At 40.7% G+C, this 12,027-nt stretch overlaps 1 protein-coding gene across 1 annotated transcript; it reads right to left on the reverse strand.

Moving 5' to 3' along the window:
* Positions 1-2,994: 2,994 nt before the first annotated feature.
* Positions 2,995-7,592, reverse strand: klhl38b (kelch-like family member 38b). The gene is given in 6 exon segments (XM_039804705.1): positions 2,995-3,915; positions 3,918-4,186; positions 4,401-4,506; positions 4,655-4,796; positions 4,907-6,127; positions 7,191-7,592. Coding segments are annotated over 5 exon segments (1,764 nt in total). The 5' UTR covers position 6,127; positions 7,191-7,592; the 3' UTR covers positions 2,995-3,888.
* Positions 7,593-12,027: the final 4,435 nt, after the last annotated feature.

A 12,027-nucleotide genomic window follows, 5' to 3' on the forward strand; every position in this document is an offset into this window, starting at 1 on the left:
TTAGTTTATTTTGGATGGTGTCATCAAAGACATTGTGTAACTAAGTCTGTCCAGGCCACTGGGTCAACTCTTATCAGCTTAATTAAACACAAGACATGTTTGCACACTCATCTTGGAGGCTTTTGGGAAAGACCAAAGTGTTGTGTATTGGATTTTTTTTTATCAGCATACAGTAAGGATGATAGCAAAGGCATCAATTGAGGAAGTGCTGTTAATGTCTCACCTGTCTCTTACCTTGTGGGTCCTCATAATTCATGACACATATGGAAATTTAAGCGGTTACGATCTGGAAAACATGTCAGCAGCATCACATGGTGCACAACGAATGTGCACTTCTTCCAAGAACCAACAGGCCAGTATTTCAGCTCATTCAGTGCTTGTGTTGGACACATGGTGTGTGTATAGCATGACCAGGCTTGTTAAATAACCTTTTTTACGCAATGCAGGCTCTTCAATTGTGGTTACAAACTACCATTTTGTGCTATAAAGTGAACTTATTTTTGACAATGGCTCTGTTGATTCCTTCTGTTCTTCTGTTTGAACGAACAAATATGGTAAGTGGTTCTACCTCAGCAAAAGTGCATACCAATCTCAGTGTTATTGAAATCATTGAAATTTCAAACATTACTGCACTGTTCATTACAGATCATGTGTTGCTGAGGTTTTTGGAGCAGGTGCATCTGGGGCTGTGTGTCTGGCTGGTTTTGATGTAACACCCTGATATATGCGAGAGGTCAAAGCTCTGCACACACTCTGCATTTTAAAATCTGTCAACAAGACGTCACAGGAGAATATGTCAAAGCACATTGAGCAGATGTACTCTGACTAGATGTACTGATCATGACTTACAATTTCAGTCGCTGCAGAAGTGAGCCACGCTGAAATAGTTCAACAGTTCCCCATGCGTATAACCACACAGAGCCCAGTGGTGTGTAGAAAGTGGAACTTTGAGACTATACAAGTTATTATTGTGTGAACTGCAGGGGGTGTACAGTGATGTGTATGGTGTTGTGAGTCCCTGAAGTTTAATTATGTCTATTTCTAGACTAGGCCAAACTACAGGATTACATGGAAAGTCCCTGCAAGTGTTTGGTCAGTTGGTGGCTGACTAACTGAGAAGAAAGCTATGACCTACTGCTGAAAAGAGTATCAGTTTAGTTCTTTCAGTGAATCACAAACAATGTTGAATCAGAGATTTGCTTGGTTTAGTGTTAGTAAATCGTCTCTACAATCAGCAATTACAAACCATATGGTCATATTAATGTTAGGCAGCCATAGAAATTATGACGGGAGCGCCTTCGCGTAAGAGTTAGGTTAGGTTGCTGGATAGGTCAAACAAACACAGGCTTTCAAACACGAGACTCCATTTCCTGTTTGAAATTAAAAGTAAATGGTGAGTTTTTTCTAACTTCATGTAACAGACAGAACTACATCACATTTTGCGTCACGCGCGTAACCAGAAGAAGCATAACAAATGTACTGATTTAACAACGATCTTATTACTCAACTAAAACTTAACTAAGCAGTTTTGTTGCCTACACTGTAAACCCAGATGTAGTTGTAATGAAGCTTTTTAAAAGTGGTCACTACTTATTCTGTCATGTTTTGTTAAAAACCATATTCATTACTAAATCACATTAGTGGTTTGTAATAATCAGATTAAGTAGCAAATTAGACGATAAGCGATTTTAAAGGTTAGTTGTGAAGCATCCCACTCCCTCTCTCTCTCTCTCCTCTTTCCATGATCCCTGTTTTTGTTGTGATGTTGTGACCAGATGAGACAGCTGTCCTTACCCTCCAAAAACCTTAATCACACACACACACACACACACACACACACTCTCCCATATAAACATAGTTACACACACACCTGTTGCTGTTCCTCCTGGATGAGTTTCATCACACGCTCAGATTCTCTGTTGTGAAACCCCACTCATCAGTGTCTCTCTCTCTCTCTCTAAGTCGTCTCTCACATCTGCCAGCTTGTGTGGCAACCGGCAGGACCATGTGCCTCACGTGGTGTAACATTCACCCTCTTGTTTGTTTCTCAAAATAACATCAGATCACCTATAGTTTTTCCAGTCCCCCACCTTTTCTCAGCCGCTCCACCCACTGTCCCCTGGACTCTATTCGCTGGCAGTGAGCAACTGAAACATCTGACCCAGTTACTTCTAGTTTTAAAGAAATGCACACAGAGAGTCCTGTGTTATATATCGTCTGGTCATATTATGTTTACTCCACACAAAACAGCTGACATTGGTCTCTAAAAGTAATTGATGAATGAAATGAATGTAATGTAATCACTGTTGCTGATTCTTACTTTACTAAAGATCTGAATTGTGTGCATCAATATATATTAATAATTCCAGCCCTCTAAATTGATGAACACTTTAGTAGTATTATTGTTATTCTGTCTTGCTGGCTAAACAGGCAACAGAATTTGGCTTTAATGTCTCCCATTTTCAAGGAGGCCGCATTTGTCGACCGCATTTGAAGGAGCCTTCGAAATGAAATTAAATGGGACAGCCTTTGTCGCGCCGGTGTGATGCAATCGGTCTACGAATGCAGTCCCGAAGGCTGCAGCCCCTGAATTAGGACATAGCTCATTAGTTTTCTGTATGAGCAGAAACATACAAATTCATGTTAGCCAGCTGAGACCCCTTGGGGCACTCCTGGCTTTAATTCCACCTGCAACAGGTAGAGCAAAGCCATTTCATCCTCTTCCCCACTGGATCATTTTAAAGCTGTTCTTTGTAAAATGATACATTTTCTATAATATCCTGTGTGCCCCCCTGTGTGTAGATGTCAGGAACCTGCCTGGGCATGTTAAGGCCTGTGTGGACAGGAGTGTGAGCGGACACATGATGACACATACAGGACACACAGACGCTCAGATTGCATTCACTGTCAACTGACTAAACACTGTGAAGACATGCTGCACTGACAGATGGAGAGAGGCCTCATATATGGATTGAATTTTTTATTGTGAAAAATCAGTAAACAAAACCAGAAAAGAAACAGTACAAAAACATCAGAAAACCATTTTTAAAAAAAAGTAAAATTGAGAAAAATACAGAATTTGAGGCTTTTCTTTTAGCCACAGATGCATAAAGAAAAGTCAGGTATTATTTCAGAATACAGTAGATATATCAGTAGATATATATGCTGATAATGCAGAACTATGTTGTGCAATATATTACATAGGGTAATGGGTCCACAGCAGTGGAAAAATACAAAACCTAAAAACACTACCAAAGTTTTTGTTTGAATTTAGTCTAAAGCTACATTTCATTGCTTCTATTTTGATTTCAACACTGCATGAAATATTTGGATATTTGATGTCATATCATAATATTTTCATAATTTTGCATTGAAGCAACAGATAGTGATCCAAACATTCACCAGACACAGCAGCAGGTTCAGACCTAACAGCTGAGCACAGCTTTGACTTGTACCAAACCGTACACAGCCCCGGGATTTAAACATGACATATCTCATGATTAAAGCAGGCAGAAAATATCACTTTCACTCTTTGTGAAGTCAGACAGGTTAGGGGATGCGGAGCAGGATAGCTTGTTTTCATAGGTTTAGTTGTACACAGACAAAATAGAAAGACATATAAAACATATAAATGTTATACATATAAAAGTACATTTCCAGGTATAAAAATGACTTACGCATTTAAAAAAATCATATGATATTATATATATTTTGATTTCTTGAGGTATGCTTGATTTAATGTGTCAGGGACTTTTAAATAAGTCCATTACTCATTAAAGTGGGAATAGTGCAGATCTGCTACAAAATGAAATCATCTAAAATGAGTCCTTTTTTCTACATCGTCAGTTATAATTAAACTGGTTTCAAATAATAGCATTAGAATATGAATCAGAGCTTTGATTTTGCCCATGTCTGTTTGAGAAATACGTCAGAGTCAGCGAGCCATGGTCAAACAGTTTATACGGCAGAGACCCCTTAGATGTCCAAGTGTCTGTCTTCGGGTCATAGCACTCAAAATTGTCTGAGTCCTCGATGACGTCGTGGCCGTTGATGTGACGTCCGCCGGTGACGTAGACTTTGTCGTTGAGAACGGTGGCAGAGTGGTGCATCCTCCTCTCCTTCAGGTTGGCACACTTGACGAACCGGTTGGCCTTGGTGTCGTATGCGATCATTCTCCTGGTGTATCCTGTGACGGGAGAGACGTTCATTTGAGAGAGCAGCACGTGTGGCTCAAGCAGAATGCCACGATGTAACTCTACAATCTGATTCATCAAGACATAAATCGATAGTAATGAATTATAGCAAAATGAATAAGGTTCTATTTTTTTCCCCTTTTTCTAAGCTGAATCAAAGGTGCAATGCGTATACATTATTTAGCCCTTATCACCGCTAGTATCTACCTCCAATGATGTAGATTTTGTCATCCACAATGGCCGCAGGAGCAGACACATTCTTCACTGTTCTGTTCTCCATCTTAGACCACATGTTCCTGGCAATGTGATACACCTACAGGAGGGGAGGGGGAGCAGGGGTGAAGGGAAATAGATGCTTCATGAGTGAATAAATGAGAAGGGATAGATGGGTGAATAAATAGGGCCGCAGACTAATCAAAACGTGAACCGTGACTTGGTGCTTAAAGAACATTGTGTCGTACCTGTATTATTCTGACTGGGTTCTGCATGGCATCCGCTCCTCCAAACACATATATCCTTTGGTTAGTAGCAGCCACTGCAGGGTGCAACACAGCCTCAGGCATGGGCGCCATCATCTCCCATTGGTTGAACATACTATTGTACCTGAAAGCATTATTGACAGATGAGTTATTATTTGCCACATGTATGCTGTGTGTTTTGTAGGCTATTACCAACAGAAGTGTTTGATTGAGGGTAATTATGGTCCACCTTACCTCTCCACGCTGCCTGTCAGTCGTTTGTCAGGCCCCAGGCCCCCCAGGACAAAGATGAAGTGGAAATATGAGACACTCTGGTGGGCAAAGCGTGGCTCCAGCATGGGCTCTGCCGTCCGCCACTGGTTGGTCTTGAGGGAGAGCGTGTAGACAGTCGTACTGACTTGGCTGCACTTTGTGTTTGCGGTCAGGCCTCCAATAACATACAGGACACTGTGAAGGGCGACGTAGGAGGCTTTGTACAGACGAATGGGCAGCTTGGCGAGCCACTGCCATTTATCGATCTTCTCATCAAAGAAGAGGGCCTCCCTCGAGGTCTGCTCGTTGTTCTTCCTCCCTCCCACAACCACCAACATGTCGTGGTAGGAGTAGCGCCTCGGTGCCACCCAGAGGGGTTTGAAGCCAACTGCTGAGTCCCCGTTGCATTTTGTGCTGCCGGAAAACATCAGGCGTCTCACAGATTCTATGAGCTCAGTGCAGAGCGGGGAGGACTGGATCAGCGGGTCGTTGGCTATGAATTGGAAGAGGTAGGTGGGATGGATGTGACGTAGGCGAACTTTCTTAAAAAGGTCACTGATGGCGCCACGCCTTGATAGAGGATCATGGTGGATCCAAGCAACAAGTGTCTCAAAGACCTGCTCCTCCTCCGCGCAAAGACCATCATCCTCCAGGTATCCCATGAGCTCTGGTAGGGAGAGCTCACACAGATCCTCAGATGTCGACACATCGGAGAAGCTCTTCACGGCCATCTCCTTTGCTTTGTCTCTCAAACTGTTACAAGCCACGATCTCGGAGAGCCTTATCATGCTCAAACAGTTGTCAGGGCTCAGTTGCTCCTGAAGGAAGCTTGAGCAGGCCTCAAAAAGGCGGCCATATTGCAACATGGAAGCCGCCTGCATCAGAGGCAGCACAATCTCCATGCTGATACTGATGAGTCCTGTGTAAACATAGTCAATGATGCTGCTCAGAATGGCCGATGGGACGCCTTTCAAGGTGATCTTGGTCTGCTGTCTCTCTATGAAGTTGTTGCAGAACATGGCCCTGAAGTAGGGGCTGCTGGAGACCAGGACGTTGCGATGGCATGGGATCTCTGTGTTGATCCCTGAACACAGTGACACGTCAGTCAGGATGTTCTCCTGTCTCAGTCTGTTGAGCTGCAGGAGCAGGCTGGACGACTGCTCCTGGTCTTTGTAGTGGAAGACCTTGACTGGTCGCTCCATGCTGAGGAGAGAGACCATGTTATTATTAACTCGGTTGGTTTTAAGGCTTATTTAAATTTTAAACCTCCTCCATCAGCTTGTATAAGCAGTCACATACTCTTACACAATTTCGAACTCAAGCATTTTTGCTATATGGTCGCTCACTAAGTAGCCATTTGAGGGCTTGCTGTGAAAGCTATTATCAACCATAATATGAGTGATCAGTAGCTCTACTTAAATGCGGCGTAGACTTCATCAGAACCGGATTACAATTTAGTTTTAGTATAGATTTTAGTGCAGCAATGAAAAGATTTGGAGAAAAAGTCACATTTGCTCGTAAGACGTCTTAGAATTAATTACTGTCCATACTGATGAAAATCCTCAAAATTTACAAACATCATAAGGGTAGTGAAACAAACACATTACCACACAACCAGGCTAGTGGAATGAGATTTAATAAAAGTCCTGTATCATGTATTCACATATAGCCTGCAAATATTCTTGGTAAGCTTTCCCCCAAACCACTGCTTAATGTCTAGCTTACAGATTGCAAGTAATTTGAAACCTGTTCAACTATAACAGAAACTTTATCATATTGGCTATAGATCATTGCCTTCGGGCGCATGGGCCCAATTCAGCGCTGCTGCACTCAGACATTTTCCAAATAGGGCCTACAGAAGCCTGTCTGATTACTTTGGAGACTAGGTGTCTAAGGAGATTACTCCAGAAACACCTGCACAACTATTTCTGCTGCTGGAGTCATTGTCATGGAAAAAGTGGTGCTTCTGTTAGATGATGGTATTTTATGTGGAGCCTCACAAATCGGTTTTCATTTTGGCTTAAAAACTGGATACATTTTACTGCAGCTTTTCCATTGCATGCATTAGATAAATGTGTAAAATAACAAATAAATGTATTAGTCTACATTTAAAGCAATATAATACAATATGTCAACTTTAACAGATGGTTGTACTCACTTAACACTTAAAGTATAAAAAAAGCTTTTGTTTAATATTTACATCTGATGTATTTAAATCCATGTCAACATTACAGCATAGCATCCTGACAGTATATACATCACTTACCTGTTTCTCGTCTCTCTCTCTCTCTCTCTCTCTCTCTCTCTCTTTATATGTATTCTCGGGTCCCACTCTGTTTTCGAAGCAAGATCTCAGCAGATAATCGGATGCCTTGATTTTTGATTTTCCTGTACTTTCTTCCTCTTTGCTCTCGCGTTGATGCTGTGTGAGTGATTCAAAGGGGGCTGTCTCTTTGTAAGAGCGTGCTGCGTACTGTTTGTTTGTTATGGTCTCCTCCACGAGGCCTCTGTGTACATTCCTCCCCTAAAAATAGAGCCTGTCTTTGGCAAGACAGCAGCAGACTCGCATGTCACATGTTACAGAGCGTTTTCTCAGTATGTGCCTGACTCCCTCACTTAATATCTGTCTTTCCTTCTGTTTCTCTCAGTCTTTCTTTCCCTCTTTCCCTTTTATTATACACTTACTTTAGTGCTTCCTGGCCTGATCTCTCATTTCTTCTCTATAAAGGGAATTCCTATTTACTCCATCATCTCTATCTCTGTCTGCTGCGTGATTGTAGCAGTAAAAACAGCACTGATACTTGATAACACCCATTTTTTTTGGCTGCTCACACCGACGGTGTGCTAGTTGACAACACAGAGATACAAAAACAGTATTAGGTTACTGTAGAAGCAACATAAACACATAGATAGCAACCCCATTTCAAACTGGCCAAGACTATTGGCATCACAACAAAGTCGCCATGAGTGCAGTGAATATGTTTCAGATTTACCAAGAGCCTCAGATTAATATAGAAAAATTTGTTTTATTATGGCATTCATCCTTTAAGCGTAAAGAAATGTCCTCATTTAACTGCACATCAACAACAGATGCTTGTGTTTCCTATCCTTTGTATTTGTTAAGCTCATTTCCATCTCATTTGTTTCATGCTCCCTGAAACAAAGCAGGCGTATTCATTATAGTTCCAGCTTTCATGGAGTGCATCCCACAAGGTTCCAATTCCTTACAGCCGGAGAATAATCAATGCTTGCTGGTCTGTGTGGCGACATAAAAACAACATTAGAGCGCATTTTCATGTGACATTTTTTCTTGTACTTAGGCTTGTTAACACAGAGCTCGGCAAATCAGCCATAAATAGCTACTTGAGCTTCTACGACCACTAGACTGCTGTTAATTGTGGATTGCACAACAATCACTAGCTGAGACCAAAAACCAGCCTTCTGTGGACACTTTGTCATGTTGTGTGTTTGTGGACTACACTGCACCAAATACATTCAGTGAAACTCTAAAATTGCCAAACGACCTGCATGAATTTGATTGATGCAACAAATTTGACTTGAAAGACAACTATATATCAAGGCAGACTGAAAACTTACATGTAATACTGAAAACTGAGGTCCCAATGTTCACACGTGATGCACCATGAAGCAAGCAGTCAAAACTAAACAGCACCATCTAGTGTTTGTGTCTACAAAATTTCAGTTTGGCACATTTGAAAAAAATTGTGCTTTTTCTAATTAACTCCCTGGCATTTGTGACTTTTTAGGGTGTTGTTTCTAAGTAAAATATAAAATAAACAGGTCAGCTAAATTGTAAGGTAATAAGTTGTTATCTATACTTGCAGGACAACCCTGACTGTGTCATTAAATAAAATGTCAAAAATCTGCCCTTCTTGCGTGATATTGACATTAAAACTATCTTATTGATCTGTTTAGCTGAGGGCTTAAGCTTAACTTGCTTGCCCAGAGGACAGCAGTGTCATTTTATAACCCTCACTCTCATATTCAAAGCTGTGATTGCATCCATTAAAGTTGAACACATTGTCTGCTATCTCTGCTCCTTCACCTTGACAAAAAGGACTCATTAATGTCTGCCTTCAGGCAACAACTTATATTAAAAGTTAAGGCTTTGGCACACAGTGTGCAGCAGAGCATTTTCATTCAGCAGCATTACTGTTGCCACCCACTGCCCGGTGCTGTCTTCATATCACTGAATGATTATCTTCTCATAAGCACATGGTCTAATAGAGCCTATACCCAGGGGATTTAGATCTCGCTGATTAGTATTGTGTGTGTGTGTGTGTGTGTGTGTGTGTGTGTGTGTGTGTGTGTGTGTGGTGTGTGTGTGTGTGTGTGTGTGTGTGTGTGTGTGTGTGTGTGTGTGTGTGTGTGTGTGTGTGTGTGTGTGTGTGTGTGGCAGACAGCTCTCCTTGGTCAAATAAAACACTATTTGAAAGCGACGTGGACTGTGAGATCATATGAGTCTATATTCTGTTCTGTACTTGACTTCATTTGATTGTACTCTACTTAGTGCAGAGCTGCAGGTAATATTTGTTTTTTGTATGTGGAGACCTTAACTTTACCACTTAAATGCAAATCCTTTTTTACTAAATCAATTTGAATGTGAATAAAACCCCTTTGTATCATCGATGTACAGTGCCATTCCACAGCCCATCAGGTAAAAGTTAAAAACCAATAAAGTTTCCTGCAGACAATTGGGTTTTTTGAGATTACAGTGCTCACCAGCACTTAATCTAGCCCTAACCACTCTATAGACCTTCGGCCTTTTCCTTATAACTCTGTATGCTGCTTGCTTCTATCCCTCAATTGTAGGTTTCTTCCTGACTCTATTTCCTGGTGTTTTATTATAAATGTAAGGCTTGGTCTGAAGTATATTGGTTTGTCACTTTGTTTGTATTAATATAACTTGTTGTTAATATAACTTGCCTTGGCCCCGGCGACACTGATTATGCACTTGACTGAGACTTGCAGCCCAAACACGCCTCGCTTCCACAGCAGTGTCAAAGAAGACTAGCTAGTGCTTGTGATTTGTGTCCCTGACTTTTGAGTAGAAAAAATACACATTAATGATTCTTACATTCCTAATGGAAATGGATTGTTATCTAAGCCATACAAGGTCAATATAAAGCTTTATGAAGACTTAGACTTGAGCCATAAATGCCCCCATTAGGTCGGGTAATTTGTAGTTCTGGTTGATTTAGCAATACCCATGATTACTGGTGGTAAAGGTACAAGAATGTCATAATAATACAACTCCTAGATTTCAGTTTGAAATGACACATTTATTCATCACCAGGGCCGGCCCAGGAGGAAACTCGGTTTATAGAGCTATTCTGTCAGAAATATATCAGAGGTAAATGAGCAACCCACGCAGCTTGTGTGTCGCAGTAGTTATACTCGTACTGATGCAAATATGTTTCTCTTCAAATTCAAAATGACCGGAACTCGCTGTTCTGCACTTCCCGATTATGTCATAACATGTGCACAAATTATGGGCAATGTGTGCATCACTGGCCACCATCTTCAAAAGTTTCTTCCAGTATGTGCATTCATCTTTTCTTTTGAATCTCTTGTGCATTTGCACGCCATTTGAACCCAGCACAGGAATGGCGGACTCTGACACTTACATCGCTAACTTCTACATAAAGAGGAAACTGATGAGTGCATATTCATCTAATGGATATAGCAGCCATGAATAGCATCCAAAAATGGTTTGAAATGATAAAAATCGTAAGCATTATACATTAAGATTACATGGCCTTTTTCTCCTGTACAGTTTAATTTGCTGACTCACACAGCTGATATTGTTCTGGTTCAGATGTTTGATAACATCTTAAAGTATTAAATGACCTGGATGATTGGTATTAACTTGACTTAACATTTATGTCCCGTTTGTAAATTAAACATCAGTTCAAGTCAGACACCTACTGACACCTCCTATGTCTATGGACTATTATACTGCACTTAATTTTGTAGGAGTAGAGTGCACACAACTGATGTCATATTGCAGCTGAATCGTGAGGGATTGTTGATTTTAAGAAAACAGATTCTCAGTGTCTTGCTTCCCCCTTTAGACCAAAATGATTGTATCCACTAGGGGTCAGGCCAACGTTATGCAAATGTCAGAGTAGTGAAAAGCTGACTTTGTCCCCTGTGTCTTCCAAGAAGCTATCAAGGCTAAACTCACATTCAATCTGTAAACACATTTGCAGAAACTGGTACGATGAGAATTGTTTCCCTATTATTTTAACTATTTTTAGGCTATTTCTTCTAAAGAATTCACAGAAAGAACATGACGCTATTACAGTTTTTTTTTCCAATTGCTAAACGACAGTGGTCACAACTGGAGCCACATGTGCAAAACTCTAACTACAGTCTGCACTACCTACAGTCACCTGAGCTAAACAGTTCACATCGCCTGCTAAATTCATTCCAAACAACACCGCTCTTCACCAGTGGTCTAGTCTAATGTATTGTAGTGGGTATACTGTACTGTATATAAATATATTGGCCTATATATATATATATATATATATATATATATGGGCCAGAATCTGCCTTTGGGGGAGGGGGGGCATATCATACTAAGGGGTCTGGGTGTCCTCCCCGAGGGAAATTTTGAGCGTCAAAGACTTAATTTCCTGCATTTGGATACACTTTTATGCACCAATTTACGGTGGAAATACCTTTATTTAGCCTATGCGAAGAAGAAAAACACAGATGACATTCAAAATATATCAAAAATAGAATGGGAAGTATGTTGTTGCGTGTCATTGGGCATTTTTAAGTGGGTATATGGAAATCCTGGATCTTTCTTCGTGGGTATACTGTGTAGACCTGCGTATCACGTACACCACTGCTCTTCTCAAAACAGACTCAGTGCAGCGAAACACTTTGAACAATCCTCATTGAGACAACACACACTGTCACTCAGAACACACGGAGAGTAAAAACACTAGCATCAAACACCAATACAGAAATAAGAAACTTTTCATCTTTACAGTTTCAATCAATATTTTCTTTGAAGAAAAGAGTGAAATTCTTTCACATGAATTTATTTTGTTTATAACATAACCAGTGTT

Source organism: Perca fluviatilis, chromosome 7 (assembly GCF_010015445.1).
Source record: "Perca fluviatilis chromosome 7, GENO_Pfluv_1.0, whole genome shotgun sequence".
Taxonomy (NCBI): Eukaryota; Metazoa; Chordata; class Actinopteri; order Perciformes; family Percidae; genus Perca; species Perca fluviatilis.